The 22221-nt window shown below is 53.6% G+C and overlaps 1 protein-coding gene across 15 annotated transcripts in view; it reads right to left on the bottom strand.

Moving 5' to 3' along the window:
• Window positions 1–22221, bottom strand: part of COL13A1 (collagen type XIII alpha 1 chain) — a 144171-nt gene that overhangs the window by 15071 nt on the left and 106879 nt on the right. For 6 of the 15 annotated variants that reach the window (XM_037804703.1, XM_037804707.1, XM_037804704.1 and 3 more), the window contains 18 exons: window positions 22065–22109; window positions 21155–21187; window positions 20207–20233; window positions 19522–19584; window positions 18028–18081; window positions 17110–17196; window positions 16139–16192; window positions 14967–15011; window positions 14515–14583; window positions 13407–13430; window positions 11883–11945; window positions 10916–10960; window positions 10416–10568; window positions 9718–9816; window positions 8379–8423; window positions 6044–6085; window positions 5046–5072; window positions 4111–4191 (listed from right to left, as the gene is read on the bottom strand). In XM_037804703.1, the coding sequence (XP_037660631.1) occupies window positions 4111–4191; window positions 5046–5072; window positions 6044–6085; window positions 8379–8423; window positions 9718–9816; window positions 10416–10568; window positions 10916–10960; window positions 11883–11945; window positions 13407–13430; window positions 14515–14583; window positions 14967–15011; window positions 16139–16192; window positions 17110–17196; window positions 18028–18081; window positions 19522–19584; window positions 20207–20233; window positions 21155–21187; window positions 22065–22109 (1056 nt within the window). Of the gene's footprint in view, window positions 1–803; window positions 840–4110; window positions 4192–5045; window positions 5073–6043; window positions 6086–8378; window positions 8424–9717; window positions 9817–10415; window positions 10569–10915; window positions 10961–11882; window positions 11946–13406; window positions 13431–14514; window positions 14584–14966; window positions 15012–16138; window positions 16193–17109; window positions 17197–18027; window positions 18082–19521; window positions 19585–20206; window positions 20234–21154; window positions 21188–22064; window positions 22110–22221 lie in introns of all 15 variants that reach the window. The other 9 variants (XM_037804708.1, XM_037804710.1, XM_037804715.1 and 6 more) reach the window with 6 other exon arrangements.

Raw genomic sequence — 22221 nt, 5'->3', positions numbered from 1 at the left:
ACGCTGCTCTCAGAACCTCATGGTGTGCTCAGGGAGGGCGACCAAAAGGCGGAGGGGAAGGAAGTTTCCCTCCGATGCTTCAGCTGTTTGTCCCAAGAAGCCAGGACAGGCGTTTTTGTGTCAGGAGTAAGTGACACCTATTTTCTGGAATCAGGAAGCACAGAGAAAGAGGGTCCCAAGTCCCTCACTTGCTCCCAGTAAACACTCTTGGTGGGCTGCAGGGTGGCTGTGGTGCCACAGGAAGTGAAGGGTGTAGTTGGCTGGAGTGGCCTCTGTGCTCCTAAATGCTACACCTGCCCGCACACTCCAGGGCTCTCCCCACCGCCATATACACGAGCTGGTGGCCGCACAGGAGTCGGAAGCCCCGGCGGGCAGACAGGAGATGAACAGAGCTCACAGCATGAAGACAACACAGCATGACGTGCACAGACACACACTGTAATGTTTGGTAGGGACGGGTCACGGCCCCAACCCCAGGGCTGGGCTTCCAGGCTGAGCTGGCACCCCTTTAGGAGCAGGGTCAACGCTGCTGGAGTGGGCCCTGCTCTCCCCATCCCTAGCAGTCTGGTAAGTCAGGTTTCAGGTCCCTGGGCACAAACTCTAGAGGGGAATTCAGACGAAGGCCAGCTGTCTTAGGCAAGAGGCCTGAATTCTGAACTTCTGAACTGAGCACAGACTATACCTTTCTGGTGTTGGTGGTGGGACGAGGCATGACTCACTGGGAAAACAAAGCCACAGCGGGACAGACACGAGGGGTCACAGGCCAGGGGTGGGGACGGGAATAACGGAGAAGTGACACTCACCGGTGGCCCAGGCCTGCCGTCCAAACCTGAAGCTCCCTGGACGAAGGGGGAAGGGGATGGTTTGACCGAAAGAAGGGGAGGGGAGGAACGGGAGGGGAAAAAGGGAACGGGGGAGGGAAGAGGTGAGTGAAGCAGTGACTCTGGACAGACATAAATGCTGGTAATCAAACAAAACGGGAGAAATAAGCTCGGGAGGACAGGGAATGGTATTTACATGGACACCAACAAAAACATGGAGACGCTGGGTGCAGTGTGGCCTCCTGCTGAGCCCTTCTGAACCTCCCTGCCCCCTGCTCCCCTCTCCCCTCTATCTCCTCCCGGAACCCCACTCCCAAGGGGTTCCAGTGTCCAGGGAAAGGGATCCAGAAGGTGAATTATGGACAGATGTCTGGAACCAGATCTAGCGCGTGTTTCCCAGGAGGGGTAATGGGGGAAGTCGTGCTTATTTGGGGTTGGGTTTTCACAGCCTCCTTGCATGCCTGTTGAAGCCAGGCCAGGCTGGGGCACCTCTGGGAGGCCTGAGCACTGAGCTATAGCCCTTGGATTAGAAACCAAAGCAGAAGCTGGCCTACTTCTAGCATGGCTGGGTGGGAGGAGTGGGTTCTTGAAAGAATAATGATGACACTTGACATTTCTCTGGTACTGTACAGTTTGCCAAGCTCAACACCAATTCATATGCTCTCAGACACGGGCTCTTTTATAGAAAAAGGCTTTGGGGGCAGCTGCCTGGGACAGAGGGTCAAGGCCATGTATTCCCTGGAGCAAAGCAGCAGGCAGGTGGGCAGCTACTAAGACCCACTTGCCACACCTTTACTCCTGCCGAGTGACAGTGGGAGCTCCTGCTCCAGTGCTGGGTTTTGAAGCTCCCCCTGCAGCCCACCCAGGAAAACCAGGGGGGAAATCGCCTAATGATTCCAATATGATAAACCAGGAAGAAGGCAGCGGGGGATTCTCTAGCTGAGTAAGATTCTTGAAAACTGCTGCAAACTGAGCCTCAGAATTGAGCCTTAGCCTCGGGATTTTAAAGCCCCTCCCTCCCATCCTGGGAGAAAGAAGGCAGGGAGATGTTTCATTCTGGGGAAAGGGTAGCAAGTTGCTAAAGGGACTCCCTTCTCGGTTTTAGGACACATACTTTTCAGGCCGACCTTGACTCGCCAGCCTAGAGAGATGTGGTTCTCAACCCACATTAGAATCTCCTGGGGAGATGGGAAATAATGCACATGCTTGGACCCCACCCCAGACCGGTTAAATCCAAGGCTCTAAGAGGGGGCCTGGGTAATGGCATATTTAAAAAGCTCCCCAGATGATTCCAATGTGCAGCCAGAGTTAAGAACCACTTCTGTGGGGCAAAGAGGGTGAACTCAGTAGAACAGTCCTGGAAAAAATTGATTAAAAAAACCAAAGTAAAGCCTAAAAACAGAACTTTTTCCAAATACTTACATGCTTTGTCTGTGCAGTATTAATACAGAGTTATCTCGCAATTTCTACAACAGAGGGCACAAACTGGAGGCTTTCAGGCTATACATGGGCCACTGACATATTTCATATGGTCTACAATGTTGTAAATAATTTTGAGCTAGTTTTAGAAAGTAGGGAAGTTTCCACATAAAATGTCGTATTTCCAGCTTTCCTTGAAAAAGTGGAAGGTCCAGAAATACTGGGTCTCCATTCTCCCAAGGCAACAGCCAGCTGAGCTAGAAGGGGCAGCTCCCCTTAAGAAGGGACACATGGCCCCCCCAGTGTGCCATAGTCTCCACCACTCCCTATTGTCTCCCTGAAGTCCATGTTAGTTGCTGCTTATGGGTATGCTGGTTCTTTTGCTTTCTTAAACTAGGAAAAGTATTTTTCTTACCTGTGTCTCTATCAAAAGTTAGAAAATAAAAGATAGACTGGGCACTCTCTCTTTCATGTGGCCTGTTATTTGTTCAAATTACCTGCTTGGCTGCAATGGCATTTGAATTTCAACCCCTGGTTGAATTCTCCAGTTTTCATTAGGGTTGTTGGGGCCATGAAGCTGGGCCAGGAGAGATGTGTAATTGAGTGACGGGGGTGGAAGATTCCTTTAATAGTTAAGGAGTATTTAATCATTCCAGACACAGCTTAACAAATGGCAAAATGTCTGCTAAAGTCATCATTTTTGGAGCCTGTCAAGTGAATGGGCTTCTTATGTGTTCCTACGTTTGATGCATTAATGAGGGTGCAATGATAACTGTCACTGCTTGGTTGCTGGGATTGTATAACCAGACCTTTGCGGTCTGCCAAGCAGGGTAACAGGGCTTTCCACTGTTCCCTCTGGCTCTTGGTGGCTTCCTGGGGTGGGAACCAAACTGGAGCTGGGGCCAGAGGGTGCCTGAGCAGCTGGGAAGCATCCCATTGTGTAGCTGCAGGTCAGTGTAGGAGCAGCCTGTGGCCTGGCTCCATCACCCTCTTCATGAGTGGCCTCAGAGGACTCACCCTCTTCTTTTGGATCATCAGTAAAATATTTAGATGGATCACTAGAGTCCCTTCCAGCTCTTGAAAAACAAATCAAAGAGTCTCCAATCTCACTGGAGTGAGAGGGAGGATGGAGTCCAGGGCACCAGGGATAGGTGGTAGGATTTGCTCACCTGGACACAGGTGAGGTAGTGACGAGCCCATTAGCCTACCAGAAGCTGGAGCAAAGGGATTTACCCAGCCCAGCCCCTACACCTGGAAACATAGATGCCTTCAGAGCAGCACCCCACCTCTGAGCTGGTAGTCCTGGCCTTGGGCAGGCCCAGATCAGAGATCTCCAGGAACCCTGAATCGGAGTGGCCTTAGCCTGCTGGGATCAAAGAATCTGACCCTTCCCAAGCTTTTGTGCTGTGGCCAGTGCTCAAGAGTAGAGAGCAGGAGTTCTCAGGGAGACCCTCTGGGAAAAGTAGGAGATACACGGAGAATATCCCATTGTCCCATTGCTCCCAAGCCCTCTGAGCTTGGCCCACTTAAGAGCAGGGTTTTATTGCCCCTGAATCGGGCATAGCAGGGACTGAAGCTGTTTTAAAGCCCCTCCTGGCTTTCCAGCTGGGAGTTCCTTGGGAGCCGGGACCCTGTCTTATTCAGCCTTGCATTCCCTAGGCCCAGTAGAGGCCCTTGGCAAGGGAATTAGAACAAGAAGTCTTGCCCAAGCTGGAAACCAACCACATGGAGTACTGGAATGCTAAGAGCTTTAGAACACTGAGTTTTCCAGTGGCCATCTCCAGGTGCCTGCCCAGCATCCCTGGCTCCTCAGGACCACCTGGGCTCCTGGACCGAGCTGGGCAACTCTTGCTGGGTCCAAGATACTTACTGGCAATCCCAGAGGACCTCGGTCTCCTTTTCCTCCCTGGTCACCCTTCTCTCCTTTTGCTCCATCTAGTCCTGCTTCCCCCTGAAGGAAAGGAGATGGAGAGGTTACAGAAGGGCATGTCCCAGACAAGTCATTCTTGCATTCTGGGGTCCTGAAGGGGGTGGGGGTGAAGGAGGGAGGAGATGGAGGTGGCTGACCCAGGGGTGGCAGGCTGGGGACTCCAAGGATCCCTAAACTCTCGGGCTGGCTCGGCCCCTGACAGAGCCCCCTCCACCCCCCTCCAGTAACCTGAAGTCCCCAAAGGTAAAACGGATGGGTGGAGTGGGGGACAAACTCCCAATGACAGTGTCAGGTCAGGCTTTGTCATAGGTAGAGGATGTGACCACTGCACAGGAGAAAAACTGGGACCGTGCAGAGATCTGCTGGCAGATGCCTGAAACGCCACCAGCAGAGCGCAGAGCTTCCCAAACTGAGCAGCCGCCAGCCACCCCCATATCCATTTGGAATGCTGGGGAAAGACTGGGAAGCCACGGCCCAGAGATCAGTGGGCCGGATCCTGGGGAGGGGTCCCACTCTCTGTTGTTCCCTGCCTCCCACTTATTCTTCAGGGTGAATGCAGGGACTGCGGCAGGTTCCATGAGAAAAGGATTTCACCATTTGCTCAGAATCTAACCTATCACTCTGTGGGGCCAACTGATGGAGGGGAAAATTCTGAAGCCAAAGCATGCCAGACATCGACGATGGCTGCTAAAGGGACGTGAGACTTTACTCTGCCCTGACTGCGCCCAGCGGCCAGGGCACCATGTGATTCCATCTGGGGAAGAGGGTCAGCTGGGTCACCTGCCTTGGAAGCACTTTCCCTCTTTTTCACCCTCACTGACCAGGCCGTCTCCCTGGCCCCCTCACCCGGCACCTGTCCCTTGGCCTCTTCCTACCTTTGGTCCAGGAACACCTTGGATCCCCTGCATTGGGAATCAAAACAAGGCACATTAGAATTGCATTTCAAGTTAAATCAACTTCCTTATCCATAAACTGGGCCACAGAAGAGTAAGAGCTTGGGTTCAGAGCCTGGCATGGGTCCCTGTGCAGGAGAGGGAGAGGGTAATTCAATGGGGTCCCTGCTGGGGGTGGGAGCTGCAGGGGCAGACTCTACTTGGTACACAGCTGAGGGCGTTGGAGCCAGCCTCCCCCAGCCAGGGGCTGATAATCTATCTGTGGCCCCCATGACTGACCCAGAGTCTCATGAAGGGAAGATTCAGAGAAAACAGCATAAATTAAATAAATGAGCTTATGCAAAGTGCTCAAACAGTGTCTCGCACATAGTAAGTTTCAATAAATGTTGGTCATGTTTATTATCACTACTTCTACTGGTGACAATGGGTGACACCCAGTGCCACGGGGACTGTGAGCCACGGAGGCGTGGACCAGCATCTGTTTGTTCGGGATGCTCGGGTACGTACTAGGTACAGTGCAAAGGATCTCTTTAAAGGGACTGCCTTATAATCTGTCACCATGGAAAGACCACTCCGGTGGGGCTGGTTTTAAATGGGTCGCTTCCTATTTTAATCCTAGCCTTCTTGCCAGCTAGTTAGCAGGAAGGAGGAAGGGGAGGGACAGATTGCCTGGTGGCAAAGGGTTAAGTAGAGCTGAGTGACCAGCGACTCCTGCAGGGCAGTGGGACCAGGCTGCAGGGTCTGCCATTCCATTCAACTGTTTCCAGGGAACGGGGCTCCTTGGTGTCACCAGATGGTGCCTGTTCAACCTGGGTGGAAATGGAAGAGGTGCAGGGAGGGCTTTGTGTATGAGGAAGTTCCTGGGAGGAGGAGGGGATGGTGATTTCAGGCTGAGGCTGAGCCTGGGAACTGCCACGGGGAGGGGACGTTAGAGGCCTGACCACAATGGACCAAAGCACTGACAAGCCCCCCAAACTTACCGGAGGTCCAGGAGGCCCCTCTGGCCCTGGAGACCCAGGAACCTGGAAGCCAAAGGGGAGACAGTCAGTCCACTCGCTGTTAAACTGAAGCGGTCCTCCCGCCTGACATGGCTCAGGGCCCAGCTGGGGACTGCAAGGCCAGAGGAGGACAGCACTGCCCAGCGGAGGTCAACCTGTCACTGCCCAGCACACAGTCTCCCCCAAAAGGCTAAGAACAGGCACCCATTGGCCTTAACAATGTTGAAAATAAAAAGTTGCCAGGGAATGTCTCCTAACTGTTCGCTCTTCCAGAGTTTCTTACGAAATCAGAAAATGCGCAACACTAGGCTCTTGTTGTAAAACAACCATTGGCTAGCTCATTAGTTTTCCCCTCTAGGGGGAGCAGGAGCTTTTTGGGTTACCCTAGTCCCCACCGCTCCCTATTGTCTTATACCTGGACTTCTTGCATTCATTCGTTGCATACCTGAGCCTTGTAGGTGTTTGAGCTAGAGACCTTTGGCTTAGAGGAGCAGGGATTGGTTATCTGGAATGGGAGGAGCCTGGGATGTTTCTGAGAATATCCTCGAGTTCTTCCAGGTTTGTAACCGAGGTTACAATGCTGGCCCCCCATTTCCCTTAAGGGCAGGGTGTAGTAAAAGAGCTTCAGGCTGGATGGTGACAACGGGAACCCAGGGCTGTTTCCTCCTCTCCGGAGGGTGGTGTCCACTGCAGAATCTGTCTCTGATGGGGAGGGACATCCTGCACAGTGAGCCACCCTGGAGCCACGGAGGAGACCTGCCTGCTCCTTTCTGAGCCAGTCACCCCACGATGGCTTTGGGGCTCTCCTAGGGCACCGCACCTTCCCAGGGATACAGTCCCCTGGAGTGTGGCCAAGAGTGGGACCAGTATCATTCCTTGGACCTGTGGACTTGCCAGTTCCATGATGCTACATAGTCTTCTTGTAGGAAACTAAATCTTTGTAAACTGTACTTTCTTAAAAAAAAAGTTTATAGATTTTTTCTTATTATAAAAAAGTAATACATGTATCTTGATTGTGGTGGTCATACAAATCTATATGTAAGTTAAAATTCAAAGAACTGTTCACACTCCCCCCAAAGTCCATTTTACTGTATGAGTATTTAAAAAATTAGAAAATTAAAACATACAGACCCACTAAAATATTTTATATATTAAAGAAAAATTGAAAGAAGGAAAAAAAGCATATCTCTTGGTTTACCTACCGGAGAAGGACTGCTAATATTTTATTTCCTTCCACTCTTTTCCAATGCATAAAATGTATTTGAACATGCATATATACAATATTATATACGTAACTTGGTTCTCTGTCTCTTCCCACAAAACCCATTTTCCTGTGTTGTGTATTTCCCACAAGCTTCTATTTAAAGACTATGTGTTATTTGTCATGTCAAAAAAATATTAATTACCACCAAGAGCAGGACTTGAAACACGGGAAGCCCTCAAACCGGTAACTATTCTTATTAGTATGATTACTGCATATTATTTCCTTCTTGTTAGAAATATAGGTTATTTCAAGTTTTACCTTAAATACTTCCAGAAGTAACATTCTGTGTATAATGCTTTTTCTGAATTTAGGATCGTTTCTTTAGGAGGCTATACATTTCTAAATAAGTAATGTATATATTATATAAGCAGGTCTAGATTTCTCTAGATCGAGGAGGGGCTTGGTGACGTTAAAGGGCTGCAGGGGCCAGGGGACCTCGCCAAGGGGTTGAGAAGGCTTGGCAGGGGCTCTCCCTCAGCATGAGGTGGGGTCTGGGCCCCAGGCCCTCCCACCCAGCACCCTCACAGAGGAGGCCCCTCTTCTCACACGTCCCTGGTCTCTGTTGCTTTCCTGGCTCTTTCCCACAAGCATACCACACGCTCTTGCATCCCACGAAAACCTGGCTTCCACCCAACGGCTCACACACTGCCTTTCCCCTTCCCCCTCCGCCCCTGCACTTCCCTCCATCCCCAGGCCTGCTCTGAGCCTCCAGGCAATGCCCACCAAGTCTTCAGTGCCTGGACGCTGCCCGGGCAGTGGAATGGAGCCTATCCCGCCACTCAGGGCTGCACCAGGGACCGTGCGCTGCAGGGAGGCGGCTCTGTTTATTTTCCCATCTCCTGACCTCAGTGTGGGCCTGAGACATGCCAGGCACTTTGGGAATGCTGGGGAAAGGCCCGATTCATGGGCCCTGCAGCAGACATGCGGCTGGCTCAGCGCCGGCCCCCTTAGGTGCTCAGCCCACGTTGGGCGGGCATGACTTCCCTTCTCCAGCACCCCGGAGGGCCCAGCTTCTGACAAGGCCTCTGTCAGGTCATCTCCACTGCCACCTACCTCCACTCCTGGGTCCCCCTTCTTCCCGGGTTCTCCTTTCTCTCCCTGCGGGCACAAAACACCACACATGAATGCCAGCACCTGGGGGAGCCTGGGCACAAACAGACCCTCAGATCTGTGACAAATTAGATCTGGACCAGACTGGGTCTAGGTATTGGCCAGGAACATCAGGGAAGCTGAGGAGGTAGTGGGCCACAGAAAGGAAGGAGGGAGGGCTGGCGGAAGGGGATCCGTGATCACTGTCCTCAAGAACCTGAGGTTCTAGCATGGGGGAGGAGAGCCTGGTGATCTGTGTGGATCCTGTGGTGGACAGGCCCTAGGATGGACCTGGGGTGAGTTTCTAACCAACAGAATATGGCACATGGCAAAGGTGACAGCATGTCACTCTCAGCATTATGTTACAATACATATATACATCATATATACGTGTGTCTATCTTTACTTTTCTCCATCATCCATCCATTTCTATCTATCTATCTAATCATATATTGATTTATCTACCTCTATCTACCTCTCTCTCTCATCTGTCATCTGGCTGGCTGGCTCTGTCTTGCTAGCATAGAGGAGAGCCTCCTGCTGGCCTCGAAGAAGCAAACAGTGAGCATGTGAACTGCCCCTGCAGGGGGCTGTGTGGTAGGGAACTGCAGTGACCGCTAGGAGCCCAGGGACTCGGTCCTTCAACAGCAAGGAACTGAATTCCACCACTGAGCTTGGAAGGAGGCCCCGAGCTCCAGGCGAGAACACAGCCGGCCAACGCCTGGGTGGCAGCTTGTAAGACCTGGGCAGAGGAGCCCAGCAAAGGTGTGCCTGGACTGCTGCCCAGAGAAGCCGTGGGATAATAAATGTGCGCGGTGTGAAGCTGCTAAATGTGTGGTATTTGTTATGCAGCTACAGAAAATGAATACAGAGCCACACTACAGATTGGGGCCTATGTGGGGAAGGTTACACCGAGGAAGTGTTCCACACCACAGCTAGCAGCACTCCGTCCACCTTGGAACTGCCCTCCAATAGGGTTGCTGCAGAGGGATTCCTGCACTGGGAGGGAGGTGGGCCTGGGTGACCTCTAAGGTTCTTTCCCTTCTAAGAGAGGAGAATCCCAAGTCCAAAATTCACTCGCCTTTGAACTAGGTTGGGGCCTGAAGTCAGGGATCGCTTGCTATGAACTGAGGACCTGGGGTCCCCATTTGCACTCCAGCACCCCTGAAGGCAGTGGCTGCTCCCCCACTACCCAAGGTGGGGCAGGCACTGCTGCTGGCGGGGGGCAGGGGTGAGGCGCACCCCTGCCTGCCGCCTGTGTCTGCAGCTGCCTGCCGACAACCTTGACACCCTGTTGCCTTACTGTGAATCCCGGGAGCCCAATTGGGCCAGGCGATCCTGCCGCTCCGGGTCTCCCTGGGTCACCTGGTTCTCCTTTCTCCCCAGTGGGGCCGTCTAGACCCTACAGATCAACAAAGGTCTCTGTTAGTGAAGTGCAAGGCCGTCACACTGAGTGGCCCGACTGTGGCATGCATGTGTGGCTCTTGGGGAAGATGTCCATTTCACAGAAGGGAACAACTGAGGCCCAGGTGAAGTCATCAGTGGAGCTGGACTGGCGAAGGCCCCTTTTTTCTAGCTGCAACCTCTTCTGGGTATAGGGTTTCTGTATGCCTTCCAAAGAAGAGTTTTACATGCAGGACTTCATCTCCTCCCCAATAGCCCAGTGAGGGTTCCAGGGAAGGCATCACTATCCCCACATTAGAGATGGGGAAACTGAGGTTCTGCAAGGCTCAGTGACTTGCCTGAAGTCACAGACAGGTGACAACAGAACAGTACCACGTCCCCTGAGTTGGTAAACTGGCCTTCATAAAGTAAGTGGCTTGAGGAGGCACCCGAGTGAAACTGTCCCCCTCCTCTCCTCAATTCCTGACTCTAGGTCTCCAGCTGGGGGAGCAGCTCGGGGCTGCACATGCATGGAGGGTGGAGAGTGGAGAGTGGAGGGTGGAGGGTGGAGGGTGCAGGGCGGATCTGTGGGCCTGTTCAGCCACCCTGCCCACTCACCGGTGAGCCTGCTTGTCCCATCTCCCCTTTCTCGCCCTTCTCTCCTGGTCTCCCCAAGTATCCGTGTTCTCCCTTCATTCCTGGAGGCCCATCCTTTCCCGGGGGTCCTTGGGGACCTGGAGGGCCCATGTCTCCTGGTTTGCCTCGAGGCCCCTTTAGAAAATAGCAACAACACTTATTAGATGCATTAATGGAGAAGAGAGGAGGCAGAGAACACAAAACAACGGGTGCTCCAGAGGGCATCAGACTTGGTGCTGGAGTCCGTCAGGCTCTTCTTTGCGAGAAAACTCTGGGGGCTCCTTGGCCAACAGCCCAGCCCAGAGAGGGGTCTGCCTGCTGCCCCCCAGAGCCTGCAGTGTGGGGCTCACCGGGCCCTCATCCCTCCTCTCCCGCCTTCCCCACGCAGGCTTAGGCCGGGGATGCCCCAGAGCCTTCCGGCCCCTCTGCCCACCACCCCGGGGTGAGTTTCCAGAGGTTTGTCAGGTTGTGTCTGTTCTTACCTTTTCCCCGTCATGCCCTGGAGGGCCTGGCAGGCCGATCTCCCCCTGTGGCCAGAACAACTAAAGGTCAGCTCAGAGTAGCGAATACTGACAACAACCTGCATGCCAGGAGGGCCCGGCACTTTCACATCAAGTTCACTCATGTGACTCTCGCCCGCAATCCCGTGGGGCATGTGCTTTTATTCTGTTTTACAGATGAGGACCCAGAAGCACAGAGTTAACTAACTCGCCCCAGGACCCCACGTAGGAAGAGGGAGGCGGGATCCGAGTCGGGACACCCTGGCTCCACGCCCGAGCTTTTAACCACAGCCCCCTGCCATCGGAGGTGCCTGCGCCCCAGGGAGCAACCTGCATTTTCACGTCACCCGAAGCCCCTCCTTTAGGTTGGGACGGAGGAGACAGAGACACAGAAGGCGAGGCCTCTGCCCTCCAGGCCACCTTGCCAGGCAAAGGATGCAGGTGCCAGTGAGAGCCGCAGAGAGGAAAGAGAAGTGAATTCTGCCTGATGGATCGGGGAGGACGGCAGGAGGAGGTGGGCTTTGAGTTGGGCATAGCAATCAGAAGCGCTTGGAGAGGTGGGGAGGTAGGGAAGGAACTCGTGGGCCAGAGGGCTCCTGAGCAAGGCCAGGGGGGCAGAAACACCCAACCATTTGAGGAAAAACACAGGGGCTGGGGGAGGGAGTCACAGCAGGGAGGGTGAGGGGCAAACGCCACATCCCCTGACCCCTGAAGGGGGGCTTCAGGACACAGCTGGGGTCTGGCTGGGGTAGGGGGACGTCCTGACCCAGGCTCACCTGATCCAGGGAGAGGGCAGAGCTGAGGGCTGAGGGGAGGGAGGCGCTGTGATGTGTGGGGTGGGTTGGGGGGTGGGAGGGAGGGAGGGGGCCTGGATCCTGATGCTTGGGGAGGGCACTGCCTCTGCAGAGACCTTGGCAACACCCCCAACCCCCATAAAGATCAGTTTTACCTTCTGGCCTGGAATCCCCGGAGCTCCAGGAGGGCCGATTTGCCCTGGAAGACCACGGGGGCCCTAGGAAAGAAAACAAAGTCACCTGGAAGAGCTTTCTGACTCCAGGAGGGGCCTGCTGCCAGGCGGGCAATGTGGAGAGTGGTTATAGCGACCAGTGGTTTCTAAACCTTTCCTCAGTGGTGGAAACACTACCTTTTTTTTGCAAAGGGAGTAACATGGGGAACCCCAAATGTTAAATGAAGCACGGACTGTGTTTGGGTTAAAGTGGAGGGTGGGGACCCTCTTCTCTCTAGGGCACCCCTAGGACTCCTTGGGCTTCCAGAACACAAATCTGACCTTCTCTGACAAGGACTCAAAAATGTCTCCAGGAACAACCCAAACAGGGGAAAGGAGGAACATCGTGCAATGGAATACCATCCTACGGTTAACAAAGAACCCAGTGCTGATGGAGGGAATGACGCGGAGGAATCTGAAAAACATTATGCTAAGCCGAGGAAACCAGATGCAGAAGACTGCCTACTGTGTGATTCCTTTCCCACGGAACTCTAGAAAAGACAGATCCAATCTGCAGTGCAGAAAGCAGCTCAGTGGCATAGGGGTAAGAGTGACTCCTACGGGCATGAAGGAACCTTCTGGAGTGACTGGGGTGGTGGTTCCACAGGTGTATATGTTTGTCAAAACTCATCTAACTCTACACTTAAAACCAGTGTATTTTTGCTGAATGTAAACTATACCTCAAAGTTGATTTTAAAAGAAAAAAAAATGTTTCCAAGAAAGGTTTGCTTCTAATAGCTATTTTAAATAATACATTTTAATGTTCCCTCAATGAAGCTCACTGATTCTTGGCAGAATCACACTGGTTAATACCAATTCTAGGATTGGGAAATCATACGATTGGTGTTTGGCTCTGAGCTAAGTGTCTTCTGCAGCACACAAAATAAAAATATACGAAGTGAAAAGAAATTTCAGAAGTTTGAAAACTTTGTGATCAGCCCCTCCTCTCTCCACCTTGCAAGTTAGACCCTGGTGTGGGTGTTGGAACTACAAGTATTTACTAAGGGTCTACCACTGGGAGACTCGTGGGCAAAACCGGGCTTCAGAGACACTGTTTGTTCAAGTGGCAGAAAATGAAATGGAATTCTAGGAAAGGGGGAAACGTGGAAGGTTGCTGCCGATTCCCCAGGGTTGTGGATTTTACCAGCAGAGGGTATCCGCCTCGATACCCGTCTTTCTTTGACACAGCTGTGGTAGAATCCAGCATTTATTCGGTCACTGGGCTGCATGGCTGTATGGGTGACACCCGTCACAGAAGACAGCTGTGGCCCGGGGCTCGGGCAGCTCTGGTGACCCACTCACAAGTCCCTGCTCCCTGCTTTGGGTTCAGATGGCCCTGCTTGGTCCACCCTACTCCAGAAGCCCAGTGTTTATTTCCAAAAGGGGAGAACTTGCGTCCTTAGCTCCAGGCAACCCCCCCCACCCCCCGTCAACCAGTGCCCGAGGAAAGCAAGAAGGGGGACTTACCATCAAGGCCAGCGTTCGGATCTCCTGAAAAAACACCACCACACCATTAGTTGAAGAGCAAACCCAGAGCCTCCTGGAAGGGTCGCCTCTGCCCAGCCAGGGGTACGTGGGAGCCGTGCCCCTCGAAGGAGCACAGGGGGTGTGTGGGAGGGTGGCCCCCAGCCTCTGCCATAGACCGGCCCCTGTTACTTCTTTGTAATCACTGGGCAGAGAACACCCATTGTCTTGCACCCGAATCCTGTTCTGCAGGTTGCTCTACAAAGGATTCAGATGTGCTGTCCATGCAGCCTCCCCTCCCTTTACTAAAGGAGAGAAGGAAGCAGTCTCTCTTATTCTTTCTAATCGCCTACTGGGGGCCTTCAAGGTTGAGATGTACTGCCTTTAAGCTAATGCAGTATGGAAAAATATGGAACCACTAAAAAACAAATTAGAGGGACAAAGAGTTGCTTTAAAAAAAAAAAGAACTGTGTACTTTATAAATGAATAAGCACAGGCACACACACAGATTCCTTTAAGGCAGTGGTTCCCAATCTGGGATGATCCCCCCCCCCACCCTCACAAGGGGCATTTGGTAATGTCTAGAGACATTTTATGGTTGTCACAACTGGGTGGGGGGTGCTACTGTCATCTAGTGGGCAGAAACCAGGGATGCTGCTAAACAAGAGAGAATGATCTAGCTCAACATGTCAGTAGTGCTTAGGGTGAGAAACCCTGCTTTGAAGGGTAAGTAGCTTATGAACAAAATATGATTAAATTATCAAAAAAGAGGAGATGTTTCAGAAAGACAGATGATACTATGTGAGAGGGGAGTGTGCATGCACTGAAAGAATGGGCCCCAGAACCCTGGGTGGGCTGCACCCCTGGAGGTTCCAGGATGCCCCTGTTATGGCTGTCAGGTCCAGAACCAGGACAACTGGCCAGCTGTGCCCTAACAGAGAGCCAGGCCACCTGGGTGTCAAATGATGGGGGGTATTTGCCTGGGAAGCCAAAGGAAAGCAAGGGAGTGACTCTCCTGGAAGCTCTGCCCAACGGCCTGACAATATGTTTAAAAAACTCTCTCATCATGGCTTTGGTCTGGATCCCTATCCCTGGGCTAAGCCCCACTCACCTGGAGTGCCTCGTTGATGTTTCCATTGTAATCCACCATCTCCCTTTTCCCTGGTTCTCCCTTGGAGCCCTGCAAGACAAAGGAGGTCTCAACCCAGGGCCTGGACCAGAAGGGACCTGAGGCACCTGCTGCTGCTCTCTCTCCAGAACAGCTCCAGCTGGCTGCACACAGGTGGATGCAGAGCAGCTGCAGGAGGGCTGTGAGGGGAGCCTAAGCCCTCTCGGAGGATGCTCAAGGGATTCTAGGACTGAGAGGTCTCCGTTTGTAACATCCGGACTGCACAGGCCTCAAGAAGACTGAGTCCAATCATAGCTGCAATGTTAGACCCCCGACCTGGGGCCAGAATGCTCTTCCCCACTCTCTCCCCATAAACCCCAGGGTCAGCCATTTCCCACTGTGACTCCGGGGAGGTGAGATGTCACTCTGTGACTCCAGGTGAGAGGTGTACATACCTTGGGGCCAGCTGGTCCCTGTTGTCCAGCTGCTCCTGGCTCCCCCTGTTGCAGGACAAAAGTGGAGTGACAGGGAGACAAAGCTGGGCATCAGAGGGCCTGACGCCCCCAGGCGGGCCAGGCGTTAGGGGTCATGGAGGGGCCTGGAGGCCCATCTTAGGGCATGCTGAGAGCACTCAGGCCTCCCTGTCCATTCAAGAGCAGCACAGGCTCTGCCCCCTTCAGGAAGCATCCCAGGGCCACCTGCCCACCTGCTCACCCCCTCTCTGCCCCTGAGCTCCTCTGGGCCGGTCTGCTGCTTCTGATGGAGCACTTGCTATTCTGTCTGTGCCAGGCTGGCCACCTCCTCCCAGCCTCCTAAGTCAGCAACACCCTCCGCTTCTCTTTCCCCTCCATTCTGCTTGGGTAGCAAGGGCTCAGTAGCTGCATCTGCCTGGATGCTGAATATTTGCCATGGAGAACCTGTGTGGCTCTTTTGGGGGCCACTTTGCTTGTGAGAGACCCAAATGCAGGATGAAACAGGGGACCACGTAGGGCATAAGGAGGGTACGGGGGGCTCCCAGAGTGGGTGGGGTGGGGGATTTGTCCCTGCTGGAAACATGTCAGAACTGTCAAGAATTAATGAAACAAAAATCACAGTTCCAATCGTTCTGGGGTAATGCTATAATTAAAGGAGATATATATATATTTAAATCAAGATAAAAAGTAAAATGAACCTTTGGTGTAATTCAACCCCTGATGACCCTTCAGGCAGCCAGCTCATGGAGTTGAGCCACTGTCATGTTGAAGTGACCCCACACCACCACCACACAGCATTCTCGTCACACTGTGTGTCTGGGGGGCAGGCCAGCACTGACCCGGCCCGTTCATGGGGAAAAGCTGGAGAGAGTGAGAGCCCAGTGGCTTGGGAAACAAACAGAAGCAGGGGCTCTCATCACTCCCCAGCCCTGGGCCGGCCTTTGCAGGGCTCACAGAAGGCTCTCCAAAGCCAAAGCTGAGCAGAAAAACTGGGGGCAGAAGTTGTGGTGGCCCAGGGTGCCTCCAAGCCTGGATCAGCCCCACGCCCTGACGTCCAGCCATGGGGACAGCTGAGATTTTGTCTCTCTGATCTGGGGCTGATCTCCCAAGCTGACCCTCATCCTACAGCTCTAGGATCTGGGGGCGCTCTGTACCTTGTCTCCTCGCCATCCTGGGGGGCCAGTCTGGCCACTGATACCAGCTTCTCCCTGGGGAAGAGGAGAGAGAAATGAGGGCATCCAGGGCAGAGTGGGCAGCTGTGTAGGGGACAAAAGGTGGACTTGCTGCTGATGTTCTGGGTACTCAATGTCTTTAGGCCTCTGTCCCTGTCCCTTCTGACTTCTAATTCACACCATTCTACCTCTGCTACCCGCCCTCAGGCCCAGCCTGGGCCTCACCTCCTCCTGGTTCTGCACCACTGCGGCATCTCTCACTGTATCCCTGTGAATTGTGGGTTTGTTTCTCCTGCTAGATTATAAGCAACCCGAGGGTAGGCTCTCTGCAGCTCCACTGCCCTGCACAGGGCCCACCCATAGAGATCCTCAATAAACGTTCATGGGATGAATGAGCGTATTGCCTCAAATCGTGCAGAGTAATCATTTTCTAATGATCTAAGAAAGGCGCTCCCTCTCCCTGTGCTGCTAAAGTAAACCCAGCCAGGCACAGGGTCTCTGCTTTGGGAAACCTGAACTGACCACTGTGATTTCTAACCAGCATGAGGAAAGCGAGGGCAGCACCATTTGCAGCTGCTGCCCCCATGTTGCTGCCCCTCTCCTGGGCACCATTGCCGGGAGGCACCCAGCTGATCTTAGAGCCAAGGTGAGGGACCTTCCTGGCTGTCCACAGCCCTGCAGCCATTGGTCCCTGACCTGATCATATTACAGCCATTGGAATCAGTGGGACCACCCATCTGCCCCAGGGAGGACATCTCTCCTGGATGGGCAAGAGTCACCTGCTTGGAAACAGGCACGTGGTCCAAATGACCCTTCTAGGATCCACTGGGAAAAACAACAAGAGAAGGCTAGAGAAGGAGAGGTGTCCAGGACACAAGCCCACAGGAACCTGCTGAGGCTAAGGGTCACAGGCACACCTTCTCCTTAAGCACGAACCCTAGGGGAAGACTCACCTTTGGCCCTGGGGGCCCAGGGAGTCCTGGGGGGCCGGGTTCCCCTCTGCCTCCTCCAATGGAGTTGCCAGCGTCGCCTTTCTCTCCCTGAGGGTGCAAAGTAGAGATGCCATCACTGGGCCCACCGAGCTCTGGAGGGAGGGGATCCCTTGCCGTCCACTCACCTGTCTCCCCCCCCACACACACAGTGCAAAGCACGCTGCCCACTCGGTCTAAGCTGAGCTCCAGAGGGACAGTATGCTCCTCAGAGGGTGTGAGGCTGGCTGGGGACCAGAGGCCTTTGGAACCCTGGTCTGGTGAGGTCTGGCCGTGGGATGTGAGGTGAGAATGGAGCTGATTACTGACGGGGAATAGGTTTAGAGCTGAAACAAGGGACTGGTCAGGACCTGGGGCTAGAGCAGGGTTTCCCAAAGTGTGTTCCATGGAACACTCCATCCGTGGGTTGAGAATAGTCGATTCGTGAAATATCTGTGTTAGGAAATGATGGGTTAAACAAGGCTCTGTGGGCCTTCTCTGCAGGACTGCTCAGAGCCTTTAACAGGCCAAGGTGCACTGTGACTTTGTCAGAGGGGCTATATTACAAAGCCCTCTGCTAGCTTATTTGACTTCAGTTTTATTTATTTATTTATTTTTAAATGAAATATTCTATAGAACTAGTGTGCTGTGGAATGTTCTGGAGCTGGTGCAGAGAAATCTGACCGGATGATAACTACCTAGTTTTGTCATTTGGGCAATTTTGGCCAGTCGGGGCCTCCCTTGTGGATTCCCCCACCCGAACAGAATTGGCTGTGTTCCAGCCCCCTTCCTTTCTGCCCATTCTGGGAGAGGGGCACGTCCAATGCTAGAGCATGTGTGAACGCGGAGGGCTGGGAATAGGTGTGGACACAGAGCACCCATTCAGAGCTCGTCATTACCTACCTTGAGTCCGAGGAGGCCGGGGAGCCCCGGGTAGCCTGCAGTCCCCTTCTCGCCCTGAGGGGGAAACACAGACAGTGCGAGTTAGGGATGGTTTCTCCGGGATGCCCATGAGGGCACCACCCCACCAGCTTAGGGCCTGCGCTTTCCTCTGTCCTGGCCCCTGCCCCCTTCAAGGCCGTCCTCCAAAGGGCTCCACTTCTTGCCGGACCCCCACCCTGGCTCCTCCCGGACCACTGGCGGGCCACTTCACACTGGCATTCTGAGCCCCAGTGGTGCCAGCCAGCCTCCCTGTCCCCCCAGGCTGGGAGTGCTGGGTCTGTACCACTCCCACAGGGAAGGAGTGTGACAAAGGCCAACAGAAGTTGGGTTCTTTCAGGGAGAGGCGGGGATTCAGAAGGCCAGTAGTTGGGGAAGCTCCCCCCTTTAACCACTGCACACTTTTCCATGTTCTTGCTGCCTGTCTTATGGAGGCCCTCAGCCTCTTCTGCCCCCTCCTCCCTGCCTCCAGGGAGGACCAAAACCATTTAACCAGAACTTGTCCTTTGGGGGAATATCTTGAGAAGTTTGCCTTCCTAATCAGCTTTTGCCACTACTGAAGACCTCAATATTTTTTGCCAAATGACATGAATCAGAGAGCCCCTTAGAGATGCGTGCATTCCCCTCTCATTTTTAGGATGAAGAGGTCCCAGGAGTGTGAGTGACTTATGGACAATCCCTTACTGAGTTAGCGACAAGCCAGGTCTAGAACCCAGCTCTCCTGATGCTCTCTGTCTTTTATGCCACATGACTTAATTTTGCATTCACAGACTATCCAATATCAGGTTAGTGGTCCAAGAGCAGCCTGGCAGTGGGGTGTTAGTATCAGGTCAGCCCGAGAGCCCCATTCCCCATGGGCCAGAGGAACGGTGGTTTCTTGTATGTATTAATAAGAACAGAAGGTTCTGGAATCATTATTTGGAAAGATGAATTTTCCAGCTGGAGCCACAAAAGATGCCACCTCCCACCTGTAGGCATCATCTCCTTCCCACCTGCCCTTGGGTGGCAGCTGAATTGCAAAGTGGCCCAAAGGCGGCAAAAGGATGGTGAGGAGAGCCATGCAAGGGCCTAGGTGATGGGGGGAAGGGAGCCCCGAGCAGGCTCCTGGGCTGCTCCTGGGGATGTGCCTCAGCCTGGGCACCCCACTCCCCCGAGACAGGCCAGGCTGGAAGGGAAAGGATGCAAGGTCCCGTGCTACAGAAATCCTGGGGTGGGTGGTCCTTCCTCCCGCTGGGCTTTCCTCCTGGGTAACCAATGGCTTTCAAGGATGGAGGGTATGTTCTAGAGTGCCAATTTCTGAACCTCTGCCAGGCCATCCTGTGGACAATCCCCTCTTCCCGGGGCCACATGCACCCCCAGCACACTGCAGGCAGCACGCCAGCCATGGGGGTGGGCAGGGAGCGTGAACCAGCGGGGCCGGGATGAGGGAGGCACACACCCAAATACACAATATCCTACCCTCTGCCCCCTCCTTCCCGGCAAACCTGGGGGCCCTGGCTCCCCTGCTGCTCCTGGGTCTCCCTTTGAGGTAAGAAGAGAAAGTCACTGATAAGAGGACAGGATGGGGAGGAAGTGATCCTACACGAGTGTTTCCAAAGCAGGAGCTATAGAATACTTGTCCCATAAGATGCCTTGTAAAAAAAGATGCCCTGGTCAAAAAAAGTTTGGGAAATGCTGCATAACAAATTTCCTTTTGGAGCTTCCTAGTACACATTAGCACATTAAAGGCTCTGAGAAGGCCTGCAGTAAAAAAAAAAAAACCTGTATAATATTTTTAACCCAGTATTTCTCAAACTTATTTGACCACGGAAACTTTTTGTCACACTACACCTCTTATCATTCTAGATGAGAAAGAAACAATACTGTGGGCTCAGGGGACAACAGTCACCGCCTGCTGGAGTTGGCATGCCAACTGGCCTTACGATGGCATGGACTGAGCCATCCAGGCTAGGATCCAGGAAGGGAGAGGCATTTGCAGTGCGCTCCTGACAAGCAGGCCCCTCCCGGTGCCCCCTCCACCCCAGTCAGGTCCCAGCCCCAGGCCAGTCTCAGGGGGTCCAGGAGCAAAACAACAGCGGCCCCTCCCACCCCCACCCAGGCCTGATGCTCCATGCAGCCCAGAACTCTCCCTCTGCATCAGTACCTTGGCTCCGGGGATCCCTGGATCACCCTGTGTGGAAATAAAAAGAAGAATCAGGTAAAGAAATAAGCGAGGGCGACCGAATGAGCAAAGGTTCTCTGCGGGAAGGTGAAGGGCTTTCGTCCACCAAGGCCCGAGGCCCCAGGTCAAAAGAAGCTCACCGGGACACTGACCCTCATGGGATCCTTGTTTGTCTGGGTCACAAATGCCCCTAGTCTGACAAAAATACACATACCGGGCCAGTAGAAAAGAATGCCTTACGGCTTCTCTTTCTCTCCTACTAACTGACATCTTCCTTGAGGATGGGGACCAGACTGACTCAACTTTTTGCTTCTCCCAGAGCTTCCGGCTGAGCACTGGGTGTTGGAGACTCGCATACTGGAGGAATCAAAGCGAGTGACTCCCCAGTGGTGATTCTTCCCTTAGGTGACGGTGTGGCCGGGGCAAGTGCCTGAGGCAGCCGGGGGCCGGGGCAAGTGCCTGAGGCAGCCGGGGGCCGGGGCAGGAACGAGTGGGTGCTTGGTTTGGGCTCGGCACCCGCCCTCCTGTAAGTAGACCTGCCCCGATGTTCCACAGTGAGCACTTGTGTTTCTGGGGTGTCCCCACCCACCTGCTGGCCAACCAAGTGGGCAGTTAGGAAGCTCTGAAAGCATGTAGCTGCTGAATTCTAGAACATTAAGGAAGGAACTGGGCTCCCTTCCTACATTGGCAAGCTGGCAAGACCTTTAATTGGAGGACTGGTAAATTTTTGCTACTTATTTGCAAGGCTTAGTTAAACATCTACTATTCAAGATTGTGCATCTGCATAAATGTTGCTTTATGAAAAATGTTTCCAAGTCCTATCTGCACCCTCCTGGGTCCCATGGCTGCCCCACTGAGAGACTGAAGCCCCAGCTGTCTTCCTCGCTCCATCTCTCCCGTCCTGTCCCTGATAGGTTGAGTTCCACTGACCTTCATCCCAACCACGGCTATTCCGGGAAGCCCCTGGCGGGGAGAAAAAAGGCATGAAGACTTTCTGCAGGACGGGGAAGCATGGAGGAAATGACCGATCTCCCCTTGGTGAGATGTGAAGGGAAGACTCCCCACTTCTACCTGTCGCCCAAACGCACACAGGGTGGGGAAGGGTAGTGGGGGGTGGGGGACTCAACTTCACGGGCTGCAGAGAGGACTCTGGGAAGAGGCTTTTTCTTAGGGTTTCCCACCTACCTGCTCAGCATCCAGATCCACTAGGAGTCTGTGGGCAGGCTAGATGGGGGCTTCTCTGGAGTAGCATTGGGGGCTTAATAAGAATATCAAAGGAGGAGATGGGAGGGGAAGGGGGTGGCAGGAGAGCTGTTGGGGAGGGGAAGACCAGTAGGGGTCGATTTTACCAAGAACAGTAGCCCCCCAGTGCAAGTGGGATTTTATCCTCAGAGGTAGGTCTCTGGCCCTCTGCTCTCACAGACTGGGGAGCAGCTGGGGTGAACCCATTTTCATACTAACTCAAGACCATTTAGTTTCAGGTAATTATGCTTCCAAGAGTGCCACTTAGGAAATCCACGTGGAGATGATTTGTGTGTGTGTGTACTGAGGTGGGGGGGGGGTGTTCCCTTCTCCCCACATGGGTCTCAGGGCTGCAGCCAGAGCTGGGGGCATCTGCGCAGGTTTTTTATGATCTGGAGATGCCCAGGAGGAGCTCATACCCAAGCATCTCTGCTGAAGGACAGGCCAGGGTGGCCAGGGGAGGAGATGGGCAAGTCCTCTTCCCAGCAGGATGTGAGGACAAATAGGGCTGACGAGCTGAACCTCCTGGGGTGTCCCTGGGGCCAGGGGAGAGGTTTCGAGGGGCTGCTCGGGGAGGAGGTGGGAAGGGGCAGGGTACCTTTGCTCCTTGTTTGCCCGGCATCCCCGGCATGCCCCGTTCTCCCTGGAGGAAGAAAGAAGGAAAACACTGAGAAAGGCCACAACTCAGGATCCCAAGGCCTCGGAGCCCTTGAAGCACGGCCAGCAAGAAAGGCTTATCTGGAAGCTTGGAAGGT

The sequence above is a fragment of the Choloepus didactylus genome, chromosome 15, assembly GCF_015220235.1.
Source record: "Choloepus didactylus isolate mChoDid1 chromosome 15, mChoDid1.pri, whole genome shotgun sequence".
Classification (NCBI taxonomy): Eukaryota; Metazoa; Chordata; class Mammalia; order Pilosa; family Megalonychidae; genus Choloepus; species Choloepus didactylus.
This window is presented reverse-complemented; position numbering and strand designations above follow the sequence as displayed.